The sequence below is a fragment of the Salmo salar genome, chromosome ssa11 (assembly GCF_905237065.1).
Source record: "Salmo salar chromosome ssa11, Ssal_v3.1, whole genome shotgun sequence".
Lineage (NCBI taxonomy): Eukaryota > Metazoa > Chordata > Actinopteri > Salmoniformes > Salmonidae > Salmo > Salmo salar.
The window spans coordinates 15,260,695-15,285,527 of NC_059452.1; the positions used below are offsets into that span (position 1 = coordinate 15,260,695).

The 24,833-nt window shown below is 45.9% G+C and overlaps 1 protein-coding gene across 1 annotated transcript; it reads left to right on the forward strand.

The window, feature by feature from the left end:
• The first annotated feature begins 925 nt into the window (after window positions 1–925).
• LOC106562164 (cadherin-15) lies at window positions 926–23,944 on the forward strand. Its single transcript, XM_014126849.2, has 14 exons — window positions 926–1,189; window positions 16,500–16,664; window positions 17,060–17,215; window positions 17,601–17,745; window positions 17,856–18,037; window positions 18,208–18,336; window positions 18,499–18,684; window positions 19,107–19,351; window positions 21,020–21,162; window positions 21,260–21,493; window positions 21,639–21,878; window positions 21,993–22,138; window positions 22,241–22,435; window positions 22,548–23,944. Exons 1-14 carry the CDS (start codon window positions 1,121–1,123, stop codon window positions 22,746–22,748), a joined length of 2,436 nt encoding a protein of 811 aa, XP_013982324.2. The 5' UTR covers window positions 926–1,120; the 3' UTR covers window positions 22,749–23,944.
• The last annotated feature ends 889 nt before the right edge of the window (window positions 23,945–24,833 follow it).

The following is a 24,833-nucleotide window of genomic DNA, read 5'->3' on the forward strand; positions in this document are numbered from 1 at the left end:
TATAATGCACAGAAAGCAGTAGATCTTCTTCACCCACTGTTTTGACATGGTGTTCCAAACAGCTGAAGATGAAAGGGTGTTGGGAAAATGGTCTGTATTTCTGAGGGCCCGACATACACATAACAGAACTGCATGGACAGTAAAGGTTGGCACTCTTAGGACATTTAATTACCTCCAGCTGGGAAACAGGCTTGTGTCTGTGACAGAGTTAGTGAAAAGCAGATGACCTGTTCAGAACGGTAGAGAGAGGACCTTTCACGAACTGAATTTAGGGAGTTCAGTCAGATGACGTAGTTTTGGACATGTGTTCTGTTTGCAACAATGAATATTTTATTAGTACGTTGAGGATGAGTGCAGTGTTGAGTGTGAGTTTGTACATACAGTAGAGGCTCCTCCTGGGCTGTGTGGCCGAGGTCAGGTACAGCAGTCAGGCCAGAGAAGAGCCGTGACAGACTGAACACTGCTGCTGAGGACTGACCTTCACCAGGGCTCTCTCAACACATCACAGCCACCAGCTGCTCTTCCGCTCTCCTCTCCACACTCCTTTATTTCCCTCTTTCTCTCTTGTGCGCTCTCGTTCCCTCACTATATCGTTGTCTCTCTTGTTCTATCTTTCTGTTTCTCTCCATCTCTCCTTTCCTCTTTCTCTCTCTCTTGCCATCTCCCCTTTTATCTCAATATATCCATCTCTCTCTCTCTCTTGCTATCTCCCCTTCTATCTCAATATATCCATCTTTCTCTCTCTCGCCTTTTCTCTCTCTCTATCTCTGTCTCTCTCTCTCTCTGCATCCAGTGACCCCCCCTACTTCCCTGCCCATAGCTGGGGTGTGTCCCAGTTGGAGACTCTGAGGGCTAAGGGGTTGGAATTTCAGACTACAGCCCTCCCATGCACCCCAGCGCACATGTGCTGTCACTCAATCGCCTCTGCACTCACTGCTCAGAGAGAGAGAGAGAGAGAGAGACACACACAGAGGGTTTGGATTTGAGACATTTGGTTCCATTGCATATTACTCTGGTAATACCCTGAGAAACCCTAAGCTTCTCTTAAAACTGGTTTGAGAAAGAGGTGCCACCGTGGTCATTGGGTACAGTACGTGTTGGGGTTCATTGAGAAGATCATATGCTGGCACAGGAGATGGCATCAAGGGGGTTGGCAGTGCTGTGTGTGCTGGTGGCTGGCCTTGGTCAGGTAGGAAATATCATACTACTCTGGTGTCACTCTACATACTTTATGGCCTACACTTTCTTAAATCACACAGAACTGAAGCCATTTCAACTTCAGGCTATAATATATATGCCATTTAACAGACACTTTCATCCAAAACGACTTACAGTTATCCGTGCATACATTTCACGTATGGCTGGCCCTGGGAATTGAACCCACTACCCTGGCATTACAAGCACCATGCTCTACCAACTGAGCTACAAAGGGATACATTTGATATTTTCTCACGGTCTGCTTGTCAGACTTTAACTTGGATGTATATGTGTTATTTAAAGCAGTTTAAATGTGATTTAAGTGGAAGTAGTTTTAGCTGTGTTTGTCCTATATTTCCACAGTGCAGGAGTTAGGGCTGTGTTGGGACACATTTTTAACAGTTTATTTAGTAAATCTATAGTTTATGTTTTAATTTGAATGATATGCTTTGTTTAACATAACATAAACAGATGTTCATCCATAGAAGTGATAAACATCATGTGAAGAGGTGAACGTGGCTATTGGCTAATCTAAACATTTCAGAACCGTTGTAGATCAGATGATGAATACTCTTGTAAATGACCAACGAATGCTGATGTTTTATACATCAGGCGGAAATCGGGGCTCCACTGTTAGCAGGCTTGTCATCAACACCATTATAAGACACATAATGGATGAAATTGTAAACAGACATTTTACTAACATAACTTCAAAACTCATTCAGTCACTAGGGCTGTTTATACATGTAATGGAACCCAGATTGGAGACCTAGACAATTGTCCCTCTGTAACCTCTTCTGTTGAATGGCCTGAAATTATTATAGATGTTGCAGGTTTGCGGCTGAATTAATTTCCAATAGTATGGATAGAAAGACTTCAAACCATTTTTTAAGCAATGACTTTGAATTTATGATGGCAAAGTGTGTAGCCTACTATACGTTTTTATGCTGACGAAGTTCTGAAATGGGTAAGGGCAACTATCTGAGTCACATTTTCTTTATTAGTGTATCCAATTCGAGAACCACATGGTAAATGACATCAGCTGTAGAAGACGGTCGTAATAGATCATTGAAACAGCCGTGGGGAATGCCAGTTAGTCACAGTTTGCAGCCGGCCCTGCGGCCATGTGTCTTACTGTGAGTTAGAGGAACAGGTACAGTTGAAGTCAGAAGTTTACATACACTTAGGTTGGAGTCATTAAAACTCATTTTTCAACCACTCCACAAATTTCTTGTTAACAAACTATAGTTTTGGCAAGTTGGTTAGGACATCTACTTTGTGCAGGATACAAGTCATTTTTCCAACAAATGTTTACAGACAGATTATTTCACTTATTATTCACTGTATCACAATTCCAGTGGGTCAGAAGTTTACATATACTAAGTTGACTGTGCCTTTAAACAGCTTGGAAAATTCCAGAAAATGATGCCATGGCTTTAGAAGCTTCTGATAGGCTAATTGACATAATTTGAGTCAATTGGAGGTGTACCTGTGGATGTATTTCAAGGCCTACCTTCAAACTCAGCGCTTCTTTGCTTGACATCATGGGAAAATCAAAATAAAACAGCCAAGACCTCAGAAAAAGAATTGTAGACCTCCACAAGTCTGGTTCATCCTTGGGAGCAATTTCCAAATGCCTGAAGGTACCACGTTCATCTGTACAAACAATAGTATGCAAGTATAAACACCATAAGACCAGGCAGCCATCATACCGCTCAGGAAGGAGACGCCTTCTGTCTCCTAGAGCTGAACGTACTTTGGTGCGAAAAGTGCAAATCAATCCCAGAACAACAGCATAGGACCTTGTGAAGATGCTGGAGGAAACAGGTACAAAAGTGTCTATATCCACAGTCAAACGAGTCCTATATCGACATAACCTGAATGGCCGCTTAGCAAGGAAGAAGCCACTACTCCAAAACCGCCATAAAAAAAGCCAGACTACGGTTTGCAACTGCAGATGGTGACAAAGATCGTACTTTTTGGAGAAATGTCCTCTGGCCTGATGAAACAAAAATAGAACTGTTTGGCCATAATGACCATTGTTATGTTTAGAGGAAAAAGGGGGAGGCTTGCAAGCCGAAGAACACCATCCCAACCATGAAGCACGGGGGTGGCAGCATCATGTTGTGGGGGTGCTTTGCTGCAGGAGGGACTGGTGTACTTCACAAAATAGATGGCATCATGAGGGAGGAACATTATGTGGATATATTGAAGCAACATCTCAAGACATCAGTTAGGAAGTTAAAGCTTGGTCGCAAATGGGTCTTCCAAATGGACAATGACCCCAAGCATACTTCCAAAGTTGTGGCAAAATGGCTTAAGGACAACAAAGTCAAGGTATTGGAGTGGCCATCATAAAGCCCTGACCTCAATCTTATAGAAAATTTGTGGGCAGAACTGAAAAAGCGCTTGCGAGCAAGGAGGCCTACAAACCTGACTTAAACAATTTAAAGGCAATGCTACCAAATACTAATTGAGTGTATGTTAACTTCTGACACACTGGGAATGTGATGAAAGAAATATAAGCTGAAACAAATCATTCTCGCTACTATTATTCTGACATTTCACATTCTTAAAATAAAGTGGTGATCCTAACTGACCTAAGACAGGGAATTTTTACTAGGATTAAATGTCAGGAATTGTGAAAAACTGAGTTTAAATGTAGTTGGCTAAAGTGTATGTAAACTTCCGACTTTAACTGCAATACACTTTAAGTACAAACACGTACCAAAGAACACAAACCCCCGGACCACCAACAATAGACTATAGCCCAATGCCCACTCTACACTTGAAGGCCCATACATTCACATTCATGATTTGGATTATCCATAGACTTCCAGTAATCTATTTGTAAATGGACCGATGTGAGAGACTTAAAACCACAGAACAAGATCCTTAAAACCTGAGATCCTAGTTACTCTGGTTACATACAGTACATCAGATAACTATTTTAGTTTTATGTGTAAGTTTAACCTATGTGAGTTTGATATGTTACAACTCAGTGAGTGGAAAGTGGCTGGTGAGGATTCACGAACACCAACTACATACAGTATACCCCTATGGGTGGAAGGCTGTGTTGTTTTTGAGAATATCCCTGGGAAAGAAAGACGGTTGTATTGAACTGCCCTGCCTAGAGAGCGTGGGCTCTGTACATAGAGGCGGTCATGTTGGCCAGCAGCTGTTCCCAGATGCGTACTTGATGCCATTTGTCCCACTCAGTAGTTCCCGCTGCGGAAAGAGGAGTAGGCCACTCCCTAAACCATGAAATTAGGGACAAATACGTACATAAAGCAGCAGCTGGTGCTGAGTTCATGCTCATTGGAAGAAATCACTCAGTACAGATGCTCAGTGTCTGAAACACAGGCCTGTTCTGTCTGTGTGGATGCTTTCTGTTTTACACAGACTTGCGTTTCAGGAACAGGAAGGGCCTCAACTACAGGGGCAGACTCAACATTAAAACCACTCTGCCAGTGCACTGTTACCAGAGATTATCTTTCCAAATGACTCTTTCCCAATTCTATTTTCTTGATTGCTGGCATCCACTCGCCTCACCTTTTTCTCAAAGATCTGAGTGGAGGGGCCTTGGATCTTCTCCTCCAATTTGAGGTGAGGAGAAAGGACACGAAGATGAAGGAAAGACAAATTGGGAAAGAGCCACTGTTGTAACGGGCTTTGGTGTTACCTCCATTTTCACCAGCTGAGTCATTGACCAATTAGTGACCCTTCAACGGATAGGGTCTCTTCATGTTGTTAGAAAACAGGTTCCATTTAGTCTTTGTGTTCATGTTCCATTCACAACAGATGTGACAAATATTACATGGAAAAGAACCGAAAAATACATTTTTGAAATGGGACACTTGTTATCCCATCTCATTCAGAGCACCTTATGCCTTGCATCAAAGGATGTTTTCTCTCTGACACAAAAGGTAATGTATTTTTTTTGAATGAGATAAGGGAATAGCAGTGGCAGACAAGGCTGACGGAACAAAAGCAAAGTGTTAATGGGCCCGGTAATGGTCTCTCCTTGTAGTTCTATCATGACCCTCTGAAAGAGGACTGACCCTGGAGTAAATAAGGGGTAGAGGTGGGGGAGGTGGTGGTAGGGGTGGTCTTGGTGGTAGGGGTGGTGGTAGTGATGGTGGTGGTAGGGGTGGTGTTGATGGTAGGGGTGGTGGTGTTGGTGGTAGGGGTGGTGTTGGAGGTAGTATTGGTGGTAGGGGTGGTGGTGGTGTTGGTAGGTGTGGTGGTAGGGGTGGTAAGGGTGGTGGTGGTAAGGGTAGTGGGGGTGGTGGTGGTGTTGGTAGGTGTGGTGGTAGGGTGCTGGTGGTAGGGGTGGTGGTAAGGGTTGTGGTGGTAGGAGTGGTGGTGGTGGTAGGGTGGCGGTGGTAGGGGTGGTGGTAAGGGTGGTGGTGGTAAGGGTTGTGGGGGTGGTGGTGGTGTTGGTAGGTGTGGTGGTAGGGGTGGTGCTGGTGGTAGGGTGCTGGTGGTAGGGGTGGTGGTAAGGGTTGTGGTGGTAGGAGTGGTGGTGTTGGTAAGGGTGGTGGAGGTAGGGGTGGTGTTGGTGGTAAGGGTGGTGGTAGTGTTGGTGGCAGGCGTGGTGTTGGTAGGTGTGGTGGTAGGGGTGGTGGTAAGGGTGGTGGTGGTAGGGGTGGTGGTGGTGTTAGTGATGGTGGTGGTGTTGGTAAGGGTGGTGATAAGGGTGGTGGTGGTAGGAAGGGGTGGTGGTGGTAAGGGGGTGGTGGTGGTAGTGGTAGGTGGGGTGGTGGGGGTGGTAGTGGTAGGTAGGGGTGGTGGTAAGGGTGGTGGTGGTAGGGTTGGTGGTGGTGTTAGTGATGGTGGTGGTGTTGGTAAGGGTGGTGGTAAGGGTGGTGGGGGTGAGGGTGGTGGTGGTAGGAAGGGGTGGTGGTGGTAAGGGGGGTGGGGGTGGTAGTGGTAGGTAGGGGTGGTGGTGGTGGTAGTGGTAGGTAGGGGTGGTAAGGGTGGTGGTAACGGTGGTGGGGGTGGTGGACCCTTCAACGGATAGGGTCTCTCTCTTCATGTTGTTAGAAAACAGGTTCCATTTAGTCTTTGTGTTCATGTTCCAGTCACAACAGATGTGACAAACATTACATGGAAATGAACAGGAAAATACATTTTTGAAATTGGACACTTGTTATCCCATCTCATTCAGAGCACCTTATGCCTTGCATCAAAGGATGTTTTCTCTCTGACACAAAAGGTAATGTATTTTTTTTGAATGAGATAAGGGAATAGCAGTGGCAGACAAGGCTGACGGAACAAAAGCAAAGTGTTAATGGGCCCGGTAATGGTCTCTCCTTGTAGTTCTATCATGACCCTCTGAAAGAGGACTGACCCTGGAGTAAATAAGGGGTAGAGGTGGGGGAGGTGGTGGTAGGGGTTATGGTGGTGTTGGTGGTAGGGGTTATGGTGGTGTTGGTGGTAGGGGGGGTGGGGTGTTGGTGGTAGGGGGGGTGGTGGTGGTGTTGGTGGTAGGGGTGGCGTTGGTAGGGGTGGTGGTGGTCTTGGTGGTAGGGGTGGTGGTGTTGTTGGTAGGGGTGGTGGTAGTGTTGGTGGTAGGGGTGGTAGTGATGGTGGTGGTGGTAGGGGTGGTAGTGATGGTGGTGGTAGTAGGGGTTGTGGTGGTGGTAGTGGTGGTGGTGGTGGTGATAGTGATGGTGGTAGGGGTGGTGGTGGTGTTGGTAGGGGTGGTGGTGGTGGTGATGGTGGTAGAGGTGGTGGTTGTGGTAGGGGTGGTGGTAGGGGTGGTAGGGGTGGTGGTGGTGGTGGTGGTGGTGGTGATGGTGGTAGAGGTGGTGGTTGTGGTAGGGGTGGTGGTAGGGGTGGCAGTGATGGTGGTGGTGGTAGTGATGGGGGTGGTGGTAGGGGTGGCAGTGATGGTGGTGGTGGTAGTGATGGGGGTGGTGGTAGGGGTGGCAGTGATGGTGGTGGTGGTAGTGATGGTGGTAGGGGTGGTGGTGGTGGTAGTGATGGTGGTAGGGGTGGTGGTAGGGGTGGCAGTGATGGTGGTGGTGGTAGGGGTGGTGGTGGTGGTAGTGATGTTGGTAGAGGTGGTGGTGGTGGTGGACCCTTCAACGGATAGGGGGAGTGGTGCTCGTGGTAGGGATGGCGTTGGTATTAGGGGTGGTGGTGGTGGTCTTAGTGGTAGGGGTGGTGGTGGGGTTGGTAGAAGGGGTGGTGGTGGTGGTAGGGGTGGTAGTGATGGTGGTGGTGGTAGGGGTGGTGGTGGTGGTGGTGGTGGTAGGGGTGGTGGTAGGGGTGGTGGTGGTGGTGGTAGGGGTAAAGGTGGTGGTAAGGGTGGTAGGGGTGGTGGTGGCGGTGGTAGGGGTGGTGGTAGGAGTGGTGATGGTGGTGGTGGGAAGACTCCTGAGCCAGAGCTGGGAGAGAGAAAGAAAGGTGACATGATGAGATGAGGAAGTGGTTTCGGTCCTGGTACAACCTCCCTCAGGCTTTAATACAATTCCACGCCAAATTAAGTAACTCTCATCGTCCCCATTAGGTCAGCAGTCATGAAGCTCAGAGGGGTGGTGGTGGTAGGGGTGGTGGTAAGGTGGTAGGGGTGGTAGTGATGGTGGTGGTGGTAGTGATAGGGGTGGTGGTAGGGGTGGGGGTGGTGGTGGTGGTAGTGATGTTGGTAGAGGTGGTGGTGGTGGTGGACCCTTCAACAGATAGGGGGGGTGGTGCTGGTGGTTGGGGTGGCGTTGGTATTAGGGGTGGTGGTGATGGTCTTGGTGGTGATGGTGGTAGGGGTGGTGGTAGGAGTGGTGATGGTGGTGGTGGTGGGAAGACTCCTGAGCCAGAGCTGGGAGAGAGAAAGAAAGGTGACATGATGAGATGAGGAAGTGGTTTCGGTCCTGGTACAACCTCCCTCAGGCTTTAATACAATTCCACGCCAAATTAAGTAACTCTCATCGTCCCCATTAGGTCAGCAGTCATGAAGCTCAGACATCTCTCTTGTGAAACCCTGGCTAGCACCCCCAAATAATAGGAGGCCCAAGCAGCCATAGCTGAGGGGTGGATAGTGAGGTAGATAGCTTTTCATTTAGAGCCTTTGGAACAGTGACTTAGGAGGACCATGAGGGGAACAGGGGCACCTGTCTGACCCTCCACCCCATGGCCTGAGGGATTGTCAGGCATGCTGCCTGCATTCTCTCCCTCTCCCCTCCTGCTCATGCTGTGGCAGTCTGGCTGGCTCACGTAGACACACTGTACCTCCACTCAACTTGCACATGGCTGACTCAGGGGTCTATTTTATATTCTATTTTAGAGAGGCACGTCTCTAAAGCTATGACTTACTGTTAATTGTAAAAGCCTTATGTTTCGTCTAGATATGTATGAGTAACAGTAAATATGTGTATCTTGCACTGACTATGACCTGCTGCGGTAAATGGAGTGAATTAAGCAAAAATAAATGTTATATCACACAGCAGCTACTACCGTAAAACAAAAATACACATTTCAAACAGAGTTACTACTCTCATGACATACCTCATACAGTTGGTGCAAGCTTGTAATAGCTCTGAAGATATAAAACCCTCACTCTATGGAAGGGCATCAGTCATGATCCCCCTCCATGGCCCACCCATGGTGGGTGGATGGGTGGGTGTGAGAGAGAGACTGAGCACCCTTGACTCAACAGCATGAATTTGAATAATTTAATCCTTGGATACTATAGTAGACAACAGCATAATGTTCTATCTACCAAGCTTCAGTAAATAATTGTCCACTCCATGGGACAGATGTTGGTCTCTTAGCAGCTAAGTTTCATTCACAAAATGATTGGCACACTTTCAAAGCTAATTTTAGACACAACCGTTAGAGAGAGTTCCCAGGGTTCCTTGCCAATGAAAGTGTGACAGTCTTGCTTCAGCTCCTCAGTGTGGGGTGAGTCTGAGCAGTATTTTCGTCACAGCAATTGATTATTATGTCGAAATGTTGCCCCAAACCTTTTGACTGTAAACGTTATCTAACACTGCGAACAAGATCCTGGATGCATTTATTGTGAAATACACACTGATTTTGAAATACAATTTATTTAGGTATTACGCATAGTTGTATATCAAGCTAGGTGTTGATCAGTCCTACCTACTTCAGAGCGCAGTCCTACCTACTTCAGAGTGCAGTCCTACATACCTACTTCAGAGCGCAGTCCTACCTACCTCAGATCGCAGTCCTACCTACTTACCTCAGAGTGCAGTCCTACCTACCTCAGAGTGCAGTCCTTCCTACCTACCTCAGAGTGCAGTCCTACCTACCTACCTCAGAGCGCAGTCCTACCTACCTACCTCAGAGCGCAGTCCTACCTACCTACCTCAGAGCGCAGTCCTACCTACCTACCTCAGAGCGCAGTCCTACCTACCTACTTCAGAGCACAGTCCTACCTACTTCAGAGTGCAGTCCTACCTACCTACTTCAGAGTGCAGTCCTACCTACCTACTTAAAAGTGCAGTCCTACCTACTTCAGAGTGCAGTTCTACCTACCTACTTAAGAGCGCAGTCCTACCTACTTCAGAGTGCAGTCCTACCTACCTACTTCAGAGCGCAGTCCTACCTACTTCAGAGTGCAGTCCTACCTACCTACTTAAGAGCGCAGTCCTACCTACTTCAGAGTGCAGTCCTACCTACCTACCTCAGAGTGCAGTCCTACCTACCTACTTCAGAGTGCAGTCCTACCTACCTACTTCAGAGTGCAGTCCTACCTACCTACTTCAGAGTGCAGTCCTACCTACCTACTTCAGAGTGCAGTCCTACCTACCTACTTAAGAGCGCAGTCCTACCTACTTCAGAGTGCAGTCCTACCTACCTACCTCAGAGTGCAGTCCTACCTACCTACTTCAGAGTGCAGTCCTACCTACCTACTTAAGAGCGCAGTCCTACCTACTTCAGAGCGCAGTTCTCCTCACTGTGTTAACGGGGGTGTTGACCCCCAAGAGGCACCATGCAACTGCTGGCCACAGGGTGAGAGGCCAAGGTGTAAAAGTATCTGGGAAAAAGTCCCTAAAACAGTTAATATCCCTAAAACAGTTAATATATGAGAAGAAAGAGGAGGTGTGCTGTCCTTCACCCTAGCTGTCAGAGGTGACTGATACTAATTGGTAAGATGACTCCTAGGTGTAGCCCAGTCCCTGCTGAACTGGAAAAGAGATTAAGACATTACAGAGCCCTCCTGGGTTTGTTTGCCACCCAGATGGAGTTGAGACCACAGGAGATCAACACAATGATGTTAACTGGGTCTGTCTTCCGATCCTCTTCAGAACATAGCAGGCTCTTTCCAAATAAGACCTCATGCCCCATTCAACAACCTGATCTCACAAAACTAAACAGGAGCACAGTGGTCAGTCCTGGTTCACAAGGCTAGACCGCAACATCTATTTCTCTAATTCTGATAGCATATGCTATTATTTTACTTTAGTTATTCTGCCTGAGCTGTTGTTGTATTCAATCAAAACCAGTAACCCCACAACAAAAAAAGCCAGTTTGAATTCATAAGTTGCAGAGTAAGTTTTTTTGTTGAGTAGAGATGTTGAATCAGGAATTCAACAGGAATGTCGTTTCAGTGTTAACCGCTTCATCCAGTTACAGATTTTGATTGAACAGGGCCTTTGGCCTCTGACTGGCCGTAGCTTGATCTCTGATCTGTGATCAGAGCGGTAGTGGAAGGTGAGAAGGCTTTGCTGTCTAGCCTGGTATGCGAGTGTAAACATCTCTGTATGAGCGTAGGGAGGACTACACCAGTGGCTTAGGGTCGGGGTCAGGAATATAGAGCACTCGAAGATTAGTCGGCTCCTAACTCAGCCTGCACAGGGCACTCATAGTTGACATTCTCCTCAGACGGTACATTACAGCAGCGTGACAAAGTGCCAGTGTGCCATATCCCCAGGCCTAAGGGACAGGGAAGGGCCACCATGTCCCAATACACAATAGTGATTCAATCTAATAATGTATTTCTCATATAAGTGTCTTTATGTATGGAAAGAGCCATGTGAGGAATGGGCTATGGTCAATGTTCCATATTCTGTTTAGTTGTATTAGCATGTTATTACTCTGTAATTACAAGTTGTTACTACAGACTTCATGATTGATGATGAAGAGCTGAATGAGAACAAAAGGTGTTATCTTTTCTGTATCTTTTTAGCAGGCAAATTTGTATATAGACAAAACGTATCTGCCAATATCTGTGATCATCTTGTTACCACTAAATGCTGAGCTTTTTCTCTTAAGGAATGTGTGTTTGAGTGTGTGTGAGGAATTCTGTCATCAGAGCGGATTTGTAAAGTGACCCCCCAACCCCTAGTCAGGTGCAGAGTTGAACATACAGGGGAGTCTGTAAGTGTGAGTAAGAGAGGGTGGGAAAGCACGGGAGCTAAATCCATAGGTGACAGCTGGTGTGTGCGTGTCTGAGTGTTTCTGAGTGTGTGTTTAAGATAAATGCAGAGCGTGCGTGATAGAGAATGAGAATGAACATGAGAGTAATTGTTTTCGCCAGGCATTATGAAACCGGTGTCGTCCAAAAAGTTCTACTTTTGACTCTTCGGACCATAGAACATCTGAGTCATACAGCAAGACAATGATCCAAAACACAAAATAAAGTCTACATGAAAATGGCTAAAAAGCAACAAATTTTAGGTTTTGGAATGGCCTAGTCGAAGTCCAGATCTAATCCCAATTGAGATGTTGTGGCAGGACTTGAAACGAGCAGTTCATGCTTGAACACCCTGTTGCTGAGTTAAAACAGTTCTGCATGGAAGAGTGGGCCAAAATTCCTCCACAGCGACGTGAGAGACTGATCAACAACTACCGGAAGCGTTTGGTTGCAGGCATTGCAGCTAAAGGTGGCACAACCAGTTATTGAGTGTAAGGGAGAAATTACTTTTTCACACAGAGGAATTGGGTGTTGCATAGCTGTTAATTAAATAAATCAAATAAGTATCATATTTTAGGGGTTATTTGTAAACTCAGGTTCTTTTTATCTAATATTAGGTTTTGGTTGAAGATCTGATAACATTCAGTATCAAAAATATGCAAAAGTACAGAAAATCAGAATGGGGGAAAATACTTTTTCACGGCACTGTATGCATATCTGTGTTCCCAGTCATGTGAAATCCATAGATTAGGGCCTAATGAATTTATTTCAATTGACTAATTTCCTTGAACTATGAACTGTAACTCAGTAACATCTTTGAAATTGTTGCATGTTGCGTTTATATTTTTGTTCAGTGTACAATATATACTGAGTACACAAAACATGAAGCACACCTGCTCTTTCCATGATATAGACTGACCAGGTGAATACAGGTGAAAGCTATGATCCCATAGTGATGTCACTTAATAACTTCAATCAGTGTGGATGAAGGGGAGGAGACAGGTTCTCATTTACAACTGCGACCTGGCCAAGATAAAGAAAAGCAGTGCGACACAAATAACAACACAGAGTTACACATGGAATAAACATACATACAGTCAATAACTCAATAGAAAAAAAGTCTATATACAGTGTGTGCAAATGAGGTAAGATAAGGGAGGTAAGGCAATAAATAGGCCATAGTGGCGAAATAATTACAATTTAGCAATTAAACACTGGAGTGATAGATGAAGATGAATGTGCAAGTAGAGATACTGGGGTGCAAATGAGCAAAAATAAATAACAGTATGGGGATGAGGTAATTGGATGGGCTATTTACAGATGGGCTATGTACAGGTGCAGTGATCTGTGAGCTGCTCTGACAGCTGGTGCTTAAAGTTAGTGAGGGAGATTTAGTCTCCAGCGTCAGTGATTTTTGCAATTCGTTCCAGTCATTGGCAGCAGAGAACTGGAAGGAAAGGCGGCCAAAGGGGGAATTGCCTTTGGGGGGTGACCAGTGAGATATACCTGCTAGAGCGCGTGCTACGGGTGGGTGCTCCTATGGTGACCAGTGAGCTGAGATAAGGCGGGGCTTTACCTAGCAAAGACTTATAGATGACCTGGAGCCAGTGGGTTTGGCGATGAATATGATGCGAGGGCTAGCCAACGAGTGTACAGGTCGCAGTGGTGGGTAGAATATGGGGCTTTGGTGACAAAACGGACGGCACTGTGATAGATTGCATCCAATTTGCTGAGTGTTGGAGGCTATTTTGTAAATGGCATCGCCAAAGTCAAGGATCGGCAGGATAGTCAGTTTTACGAGGGTATGTTTGGCAGCATGAGTGAAGGATGCTTTGTTGCGAAATAGGAAGCCAATTCTAGATTTAATTTTGGATTGGAGATGCTTAATGTGAGTCTGGCAGGAGAGTTTACAGTCTAACCAGACACCTAGGTATTTGTAGTTGTCCACATATTCTAAGTCAGAACCGTCCAGAGTAGTGATGCTGGACGGGCAGGCAGGTGCAGGCAGCGATCGGTTGAAGAGCATGCATTTAGTTTTACTTGCATTTAAGAGCAGTTGGAGGCCACGGAAGGAGAGTTGTATGGCATTGAAGCTCGTCTGGAGGTTAGTTAACACAGTGTCCAAAGAAGGGCCAGAAGTACACAGAATGGTGTCGTCTGCGTAGAGGTGGATCAGAGAATCACCAGCAGCAAGAGCGACATCATTGATGTATACAGAGAAAAGAGTTGGCCCGAGAATTGAACCCTGTGGCACCCCAATAGAGACTGCCAGAGGTCCGGACAACAGGCACTCCGATTTGACACACTGAACTCTGTCTGAGAAGTAGTTGGTAAACCAGGCGAGGCAGTCATTTGAGAAACCAAGTCTGTTGAGTCTGCCGATAAGAATGTGGTGATTGACAGAGTCGAAAGCCTTGGCCAGGTCGATGAATACAGCTGCACAGTATTGTCTCTATTCGATGGTGTTTATGATATTGTTTTGGACCTTGAGCGTGGCTGAGGTGCACCCATGACCAACTCGGAAACCAGATTGCATAGCGGAGAAGGTACGGTGGGATTCGAAATGGTCGGTGATCTGTTTGTTAACTTGGCTTTCGAAGACCCTAGAAATGCAGGGTAGGTGTCATGTCCTGACCATAGTAAGTTGTTATTTTCTATGGTAGAGTAGGTCAGGGCGTGACAGGGGGGTTTTCTAGTTTAGTTTTTCTATGTTGTTATGTTCTAGTTTTGTATTTCTATGTTGGGTTGTTCTAGTTTTTGTATTTCTATGTTGGGCTTTGTTTGAGATGATCTCCAATTAGAGGCAGATGGTCATCGTTGTCTCTAATTGGAAGTCATATTTATGTTGGTGTTTGTCCCACCTGGGTTTGCGGGAGATTCATTTTGAGTAGTGTATGTTTCACCTCTGTGTCACGGTTTGTTGTTTTTTGTCATTCAGTTTATTTATGTATTGCATAGTTTCACAGTATAAATAAAATGTGGAACGACACGCAAGCTGCACTTTGGTCCGCTCATTCCTACGACAGCCGTGACAGTAGGATAGATATAGGTCTGTAGCAGTTTGGGTCTAGAGTGTCTCCCCCTTTGAAGAGGGGGATGACCGCAGCAGCTTTCCAATCTTTGGGGATCTCAGACGATACGAAAGAGAGGTTGAACAGGCTAGTAATAGAAGTTGCAACAATTTCAGCTGATAATTTTAGAAAGAGGGGGTCCAGATTTTTCAGCTCTTTCAGAACATCAGCTATCTGGATTTGGGTGAAGGAGAAATGGGGAGGCTTGGGCAGGTTGCTGTGGGGGGTGCAGGGCTGTTGACCAGGGTAGGGGTGGCCAGGTGGAAAGCATGGCCAGCTGTAGAAAAATGCTTATTGAAATTCTCAATTAGAAGTGGATTTATCGGTGGTAACAGTGTTTCCTAGCCTCAGTGCAGTGGGCAGCTGGGAGGAGGTGCTCTTATTCTCCATGGACTTTACAGCGTCCCAGAACTTTTTGGAGTTTGTGCTGCAGGATGCAAATGTCTGTTTGAAGAATCTAGCTTTTGCTTTCCTAACTGCCTGTGTATATTGAAAAGTTGCATATCGCGGGGGCTATTTGATGCTAATGCTGTACGCCACAGGATGTTTTTGTGCTGGTCAAGGGCAGTCAGGTCTGGAGTGAACCACGGGCTATATCTGTTCCTGGTTCTACATTTATTGAATGGGGCATGCTTATTTAAGATTGTGAGGAAAGCACTTTTAAAGGGAAGATATAGGGAAGACAACAGATTTAAGTGCCTTTGAATGGGGTATGGTAGTACAACCTGGTCTCAGACCATTTCATATTATTATATACGTGAATCCGCGATACTCCATTTAGTATGGCATATTACACTTCGTATGGTATGTATTTATTTGTGGATGTCCATCACCTATGTCGTATGATATGTTATGAATTACAATTCATATTATATGTTACGAATTTGCAAAATGCACATTATGTTAGGAATTTGCTAAACGTATGATATATTACGAATTCTAGCTAGGTGGCCAATGTTAGCTAGCTGGCTAACATTAGATAGGCTAGGGGTTAAGGTTAGAGTCAAGTTTAAAAGTGAGGTTATAGGGTTAAGGTTAGGGTTAACTAAAAGGGTTAAGGTTAGGGGAAGGGTTAGCTAACATGCTAAATAGTTGTAAAGTAGCTAAAAAGTAGTAAGTAGTTAGCATTTTAGCTAATTAGCTACAATTCTAAGGTTTTTCCACCCATCCACCCACCCTACTTTCGTTTTTGCCTAAAGTAACCATCTGCCAAACGGTAACATATCATACTCATTTGAGTGTCCAGGATTTACATTTACTATGATGTAGAATTGCATGAAATGCGCTTATAAAAGGCCAACCTTTTCCCGGGCCCCAGGCTACAAAAACAAATCCCCATGTGTGCAACTTACGCAGCACCTTGCTTTATTACAAAGGTGATTTCTTTTCATGTGTTCCGGTACCTCAGAGCCCTCCTCCCAACAATGCCACCCCCCCCTGCCGGGCTCACTTTTTGTTCCGGCACCTCCCAATTTACAAATTAAGCACTGGAGATGTAGTGTGTGAAACTTGAACCCATGACTCTCCACCCCCTCACCTGCCCCAGCCCAGTGGATTCCACATTAGAGACGGGGCAGTGGGGTCACCATTCAACCACCACCAGGCCACAGAGAGAGGCCAACTGCTGCACCCCTCACCAACTGATATTAGTAGCCACAACACGACTACTAAAAATATAAAAATGTATTTGGGTTCTGTACTCCTTGACATGAACAATATGAATCATGATTTAAATGACTTCATTCATCCAGAAATGTATGGCCCTTACTCAGACCATCTACATAGAAATTGCCATTGAATGAATCGTGTATAATGGAGCTCTTAAATGAATCCCATTCTGTTGCCCCCAGGCCGGGAGCAGCGGCCAAGCGGGCAGGGAGGACCTTAACCCAGCGGTCCTGTATCCATGGAGACAGAGGAGCAGTGGGGGTCTGAGCAGGGTGAAGAGGGACTGGATCATCCCTCCAATCAGGGTGCTGGAGAACAGCAAGCTGGTCCCCGAAAACCTGGTCCAGGTACTGAATCATTCATCTCATATCTATACTGATGGTAGGGCCTCTATACATACATTAACTGATAAGAGTGTTGGCTAAGTGACTAAGATGTAAATGTTAGGGTAACACTGGCACTTTTTGGTCCAGTGAAATTGATCTTACGAAACATGGTATGTAAGATCAGTCACATGGTTATTGTCCAGACAGACAGCCCTTTTAACTGAGCATGAAAGAGCCACGCTGGCCTCTCTGACCTCCAGAACCACTGACCAATCATGTGCTGTTGCTCTCCCTCTCTGTTCCCATCAGTGACCACGTTTTCATCTGGTACTCTATGTGCTGTTCTGTTCACTCTCCTCTCACCCTTCCAAGGAGATTCTCACCCAGACATCCTCCTGTGTTGTTTGCTCCTCCAGATCAAATCAGACAAGATTTTCACCGGAGAAGTGATCTACAAGCTGGAAGGACCAGGGGTTGACCAGGACCCTAAGGACCTGTTTGAGATAGACGATAAAACGGGCTGGATCAGGAGCATGATTCCCCTGGACAGAGAGAAATACAGAAGCTTCACGGTACAACTCACAGGAGAGACATAAGCACCATTGCCTTTGACATGTCAATTATACTATGTCAGCCAGACCCCTTCTTTTGTTTGGGTAACAAGGAATGTCACATGACATAATATCAATGGTAGTATGTCATTCAATGTTTTTCAACTAAACATCTACCACTGCGATTTGATTAAGTTGACTGTCATGGTTGAGTGAGAAGGGAAGTTGCGCACCAGTCTGTTACTATAGTGGGGTGCTTTCTTCGTAGGCCTACATGAGCATCTGAATATAGACCCAAATCAATCACAGTCAATAAGCTGAGAATCGTGTAAGAACAGCAAACACTATGAATGGAAAGACGATGTCTAGAAACATATGAGTAACGTCCTGTTTCTGTTCTCTATAGCTGAAAGCCTTTGCCCTGTCGCCCAGTGGAGAGAGACTGGAGAATCCCTCCACCATTGAGATCGTAGTGCTGGATCAAAATGATAACCGGCCCAACTTCTCCCAGAAAGAGTTTGCTGGATCCGTTTCTGAATTCTCCGTACCAGGTAAACACATGCGTCACCTACACACACTGTGGATGTACACACAGTCGATACACAAAATCTCAACTGATTTGGGTAGTGAACTGAGAGAGTGATTGATGTTGTTTTAACAGGCACATCTGTGATGTCTGTGACTGCGACTGATGCTGACGACCCAACCACAGACAACGCTATCCTGAGCTACTCCATCGTTGGCCAGGAGAGCATCCCGCCTCTCCGCGTCAATAAGACCATGTTTGGCATCAACAACGAGACAGGGGCCATTTACACACGAGACGTGGGGCTAGACCGGGAGGTAGGGGCTCTTCCTTTGCCTTTTCATTGACCCATTATTTAGGTCATGCCCTTTCTGGTTCAACAGAAGCACAATATTTTGAAAGGTGTTTGAAAGGAGAAACTAATTCATGTAAAATAATATACTGTATGTGCCATAAATGACTGTGAACATCTGTGCATTCTTTACAGGTGGTTAAAGGTTTTAGGTTGATACTGCAGGTTGCTGACATGTCAGGCATGGGGTTAACCGGTCTTGCCAATGCAGTCATACATGTGACTGACATCAACAACAATCCCCCACGATTCTCCCCATTCCTGGTGAGTTTCACTGTTTAATCTCTCAGAAGCTGTTAGCTCCCTTCCATTCATTTACTTTATGGACACATCATTCAGACCAGCTTCAAAATATAGACATGCACATTCACATGTGTTTAAATAAACTAAACACAACTACTTTGTGTCTCTGTTTCCTGAATACAGTACACTATGTCAGCTGTGGAGAACAAAGTAGACTTCGTGATTGGCTGGGTCAACGCCACAGACAATGATGAGCCAGGGACAGGAAACTGGGAGACCAAATACACCATCGCCAAGGGCAACCCCTCTAGGAACTTTGCCATTCGCACAGACCCTGTGACCAACGAGGGTATTCTGTCAGTGGTGAAGGTAAGCTATTCTCCATCCGGCAGGGGGACAGGAGGGAATGTGTGGGGGACATTCTGGCTCCATGTTACAATGACAAACATGACAATCAGGTCATCCAGTTTATATAGAGCCTATATAGAGCCTGTATACAGTAAGTGATCACACACAGTGGTCAGGGCCTTGAAACATGACACTGTTACTCCATCTAGTGGTGACTAACTGAGCTGCAAGTCACCGGGCACATCATTACATTCCGTTAGAGTCCTGTGCTGTGACATATCACTGGCTGTAGCTGGAATTTTCAAGGATGTGACTGACGCATAAAACGGATACAACAAATATATGGAACGGTATGTAGTTTAGTTATTTCTCTAAATGTATGCCAAACCCACGCTATCCAAGTTGTCTATCAAAACCTCTGCCTTTTTTTGTTGTTGTTGCAGACTCTGGACTACGAGACCCAAGAGGTGTATACTTTGACTCTGACAGTGGAGAATGTGAACCCTCTCAGCATCAAGGCCCCCAGGGACCCCGTAAGCAGTGCCACAGTGGTGGTGACCGTGATGAATGAGAACGAGGCCCCACGCTTCAATAAAGACCCCATAGAGATGGTGGTTCTTGAATCTGTGGTCCCTGGCACCGTGCTGGCCAGTAACATCGCCTACGATCCTGATAATGGAAAACTCAAGTAAGATTGGTGCACTGGAGAACTCTGAATACATAACAATATACACTGCTCAAAAAAATAAAGGGAACACTAAAATAACACATCCTAGACCTGAATGAAATAATCTTATTAAATACTTTTTTCTTTACATAGTTGAATGTGCTGACAACAAAATCACACAAAAATAATCAATGGAAATCCAATTTATCAACCCATGGAGGTCTGGATTTGGAGTCACACTCAAAATTAAAGTGGAAAACCACACTACAGGCTGATCCAACTTTGATGTAATGTCCTTAAAACAAGTCAAAATGAGGCTCAGTAGTGTGTGTGGCCTCCACGTGCCTGTATGACCTCCCTACAATGCCTGGGCATGCTCCTGATGAGGTGGTGGATGGTCTCCTGAGGGATCTCCTCCCAGACCTGGACTAAAGCATCCGCCAACTCCTGGACAGTCTGTGGTGCAACGTGGCGTTGGTGGATGGAGCGAGACATGATGTCCCAGATGTGCTCAATTGGATTCAGGTCTGGGGAACGGGCGGGCCAGTCCATAGCATCAATGCCTTCCTCTTGCAGGAACTGCTGACACACTCCAGCCACATGAGGTCTAGCATTGTCTTGCATTAGGAGGAACCCAGGGCCAACCGCACCAGCATATGGTCTCACAAGGGGTCTGAGGATCTCATCTCGGTACCTAATGGTAGTCAAGCTACCTCTGGCGAGCACATGGAGGGCTGTGCGGCCCCCCAAAGAAATGCCACCCCACACCATGACTGACCCACTGCCAAACCGGTCATGCTGGAGGATGTTGCAGGCAGCAGAACGTTCTCCACGGCGTCTCCAGACTCTGTCACGTCTGTCACAAGTGCTCAGTGTGAACCTGCTTTCATCTGTGAAGAGCACAGGGTGCCAGTGGCGAATTTGCCAACTTGGTGTTCTCTGGCAAATGCCAAACTTCCTGCACGGTGTTGGGCTGTAAGCACAACCCCCACCTGTGGACGTCGGGCCCTCATACCACCCTCATGGAGTCTGTTTCTGACCGTTTGAGCAGACACATGCACATTTGTGGCCTGCAGGGCTCTGGCAGTGCTTCTCCTGCTCCTCCTTGCACAAAGGCGGAGGTAGCGGTCCTGCTGCTGGGTTGTTGCCCTCCTACGGCCTCCTCCACGTCTCCTGATGTACTGACCTGTCTCCTGGTAGCGCCTCCATGCTCTGGACACTACGCTGACAGACACAGCAAACCTTCTTGCCACAGCTCGCATTGATGTGCCATTCTGGATGAGCTGCACTACCTGAGCCACTTGTGTGGGTTGTAGACTCCGTCTCATGCTACCACTAGAGTGAAAGCACCGCCAGCATTCAAAAGTGACCAAAACATCAGCCAGGAAGCATAGGAACTGAGAAGTGGTCTGTGGTCCCCACCTGCAGAACCACTCCTTTATTGGGGGTGTCTTGCTAATTGCCTATAATTTCCACCTGTTGTCTATTCCAGTTGCACAACAGCATGTGAAATGTATTGTCAATCAGTGTTGCTTCCTAAGTGGACAGTTTGATTTCCCAGAAGTGTGATTGACTTGGAGTTACATTGTGTTGTTTAAGTGTTCCCTTTATTTTTTTGAGCAGTGTATATGTTTGTGTACTGTATGTGTATCAAAAAGGAAACTAAAACATTACTGTCATTTCCATCAGGTATGACATACTCAGAGATCCTGAGGGATGGCTTATAATCAATCACGAGACTGGAGAAATCACAGCCAGGACACCGTTCAATGTCCGCTCCCCTCACGTCAAGAACAACATTTACAATGCAGTCATCAGAGTCACAGACACAGGTGAGTATTCTGAGTTAGCCACTGCTTCACCTCACGTAACTGGAGACATGAGGTCAAGCAGGAAGTGACAGTGAATAATGATGTCCTTTCCTCCTAGATGCTGGTGGAATCTCGACCACAGCGTCTCTGGTGATCACGTTGCGGGAGACCAATGACTTCTTCCCTCAGCTGTTCCCCCTGATGGGGACGGTGTGCAGCGAGTCAGGCCGGGAGACATCTGGTCTGTTCCTGAGTGCTGTGGATGAGGACCTGCCCCCTCATGCTGAACCCTTCACCTTCCAACTGCAAGACATCAATGTGTCTGCCAACTGGACCATCATACAGGTCAATGGTAAGGACTCTATATAGCAAGGACAGGACTAGACACTCCTGAAGTCCATGCAGGATGGGTTTTGGAGTAGTGTGCTGTGTCTTCTCATTCCATCTCCCTCGCTCTCTGTGTTTGTGTCGCTCTCTCTCTCTCTCTCTCTCTCCAGAGACTCATGCAGTGCTGCGACCCCTGGTAGAGCTGGAGACAGAGGAATATGCTGTCACTGTGTTGGTGACTGACTCCGGCACCCCTAGTCTCGGTGCATATGCTCAGGTCAATGTGACTGTGTGTCTGTGTGGGAAAGACGGTGAATGTAAGACCGAAGCTGCTGCCATATTCGGAACACGAGTTGGCGTCAGCTTCATCGCCTTACTGGTCATCATGGCCAGCATCGCACTCCTGCTCTGTAAGCTATACCTCATGTAAACCCTCACAACACCTGAACAAAGCACATCGCTACATGAACACACAAATTTTCCCAAATGTTTCTGTGCAGTGAGATGGGTCTCTGTGTTCTCAGTGTTGCTGCTCCTGGCTGTAGCCGTGGGTAACTGCAGACGGCATCATATGAAGAAAGGAGAGGGGCTGCTGGTGGGGGAGTCAGACGAAGACATTCGTGACAACGTCCTGAACTATGACGAGCAGGGTGGTGGAGAGGAGGATGAGGTCAGACAACATAACACGTTACAGCTGGCAGAAGCCAGTTATCTGGTGACGTCGCCTCTCTTGTCCTATAGACACTTCATACTCCTCCTTTTCTCTCACTAGAATGCCTTCAACATTGACCTACTGAGGAACCCAGTGGATGTGGGACCACTCCCAACATCCTTCTACCCTCCCATCTCTGGCATCCCCAGGGGAAAGCAGCCACTCAGGAAAGACTACCCAGATAACCTGCCCTCTCCCTCGTATCCACGGAAACCCCCAGCGGACCCCACTGACATTGAGGACTTCATCAATGACGTGAGAGAGAGGATTCCATCATGGCCCTGGCCTGTTGTTAGTCAGTTGAAATAAGAACGGTCCAAATCCCCAGAGAGAAACTAATGTATTTCTTGCCTGTGTCTCCCCACAGGGCCTGGAGGCAGCAGACCATGACCCCAACGTCCCTCCCTACGACACAGCTCTGATCTATGACTACGAGGGTGATGGCTCCCTGGCAGGCAGCCTGAGCTCCATCGCCTCAGCCAGCTCAGACGGCGACCAGGACTATGACTACCTCAACGACTGGGGACCACGCTTTAAGAAACTGGCCAACATGTACGACCCACGCTAAGGAGACTGCCCTACTGAGCTTTCACCTCAGATGCCATTCATTTTCTCCTAAACTCTACCTAACTCCCTATTCATAATCATACATCCTCCCTCTTCTGCGTGAAGCTGAAACCTGATATCATCCTCTCGGTGTAGGACAGGGTAAGATCTTGAATGATTGGCAGAGGTTTAGAGCAGATCTCTGTGTTCCTATTGCTTCTCACGTTTCCAATTGTCTCCAGCAGCGCTTTAGCTCAATTCTTCAGGCTCTTGTGACATTACATATTGTCCCTCTCTTTGCTACTGTAACAGGTCACCGTTGTCATTTGAGGGACTTTCCTGGGTACTGTTGATATTCTCCTCACAAGTTCAGTGAGTTTGACAGGTTTGATGAGACAACCAGAGAGCATTCTGCAGCATATGAATGGTTCACCTTTTGCTGAGTGGGATGTGTGTGTGTGTGTCCGCAGAATGGAGAAGGAAGGGAAGGAAACATGGTAGAGCATACCAATGAGAGAAGAGAAATATGCACTGTAGTCCTCCAGTCAGTCAGTTCAACCATAGAGCCACTTTAACCACAGTGGCGTTACCAGTCAGGTGTGTTGTCTTGGAGGTTTCTCTAATCGTTTTTGGTTTGTGGAACATTTTTTTATGTGGGAGGAATGTAGAGAAAGGTTGACCATGTATTGAACAGTGATAGCAAAAAGGGCTAAGCCTGCTATAAGGGAGACAGAACATCTGTGGGATTAAACCCATGTCTGGTATTAAGTTTAATACTGTGTGTGACCACTACCACTTGAAAACATTTTGATTTTCTAAGTGATGTTAATGTGTAATGTTTTCCTTTTTTATAAATATTTTGTACATACATTTTCCATTTATCTCAAAATTTTTTCCTAACAATATTACATGAATCCTCAACTCCTAAATCAAAATTCACTTGGAGGTCTATACACGCATTTGATAGTTTGTTAATTAACTCTCCTGCCATTTCAGTTTGACACCTACATGTATAACATTTGAAGCCAATAAGCAATTCCATTACATTTGAGGAGATATGGTGGACAGTTTTACTTCCAACATACGCAATACTCAAACTCCTGTGAGAACCAATGGTTTGGGTGTGACATTTTTGTTTTCTTGATTGACATGTATAAATTGTTTACAATTTAGATTTTACTGACATCTTTACATAATACATAAAAATGTTTCAAAGCAGTTGTCTCATATTACTATTCCTTTATAATACTCAAAAAAATAAAGGACAATTTCATATTGAAGTTTGGTAAATAGAAACACAAGACGGCGCTGGCAACTCAAGGACAGTTCAAATGAAGCTTTATTTAAACACCCCTGAGCATCACAGGGATTTTGGAGCGCAGTTTTACAACTCAAGGTAGGATTCTGCCCAGGATTCTGCCCTAATACAATGACAATATCCACTGCAGCAATGAGCAATCTTTATTGGTACAGCATTTATGCCATGCTAAGGCTGACCCAGACCAAGTTAATCAAACAGAAGCTTTGACTATGGTTGAAATACTCTTCAAACCTAAAAAAGGCCCATCAAATGTTCCCTCTAAGGAACTGAAAGAGGAAGGTCTACAAGTTCACTGTTCCTCACCAATAACAGTCCTAATACTAACAGATCCACCTCGTCTAGTTACCGTAATTTCCGGACTATTAAGCGCACCTGAATATAAGCCGCACCCACTGAATTTAAAACAAATTATTATTTTGAACATAAATAAGCCGCACATGTCTATAAGCCGCAGGTGCCTACCGGTACATTGAAACAAATTAACTTTACACAGGCTTTAACGAAACACGGCTTGTAACAAAAATAAATAGGCTTTAACGAAACACAGCTTGTAACAAAAAATTTAAAATTAGCAGTAAGCTTTAGTTGTCTTTTTGCACTGAGTCAATTCCTCACACTGCTGTTTCCAACGTCTTATCATCGACTCATTAAGACCAAGCTCCCGTGCAGCAGCTCTATTTCCTTTTCCAACAGCCAGATCAATCGCCTTCAACTTGAAAGCTGCATCATATGCATTTCTCCGTGTCTTTGCCATGATGAGGGTGACAAAATGACTACCGTAATCAG

Excerpts from the sequence above, each read along its gene's own strand:
- LOC106562164 (XM_014126849.2), top strand. The coding sequence starts at position 1,121 with ATGCTGGCACAGGAGATGGCATCAAGGGGGTTGGCAGTGCTGTGTGTG. Across the intron at positions 16,665-17,059 it reads TCCCCGAAAACCTGGTCCAG|ATCAAATCAGACAAGATTTT; the intron begins GTACTGAATCAT and ends TTGCTCCTCCAG. Across the intron at positions 22,436-22,547 it reads TTGAGGACTTCATCAATGAC|GGCCTGGAGGCAGCAGACCA; the intron begins GTGAGAGAGAGG and ends GTCTCCCCACAG.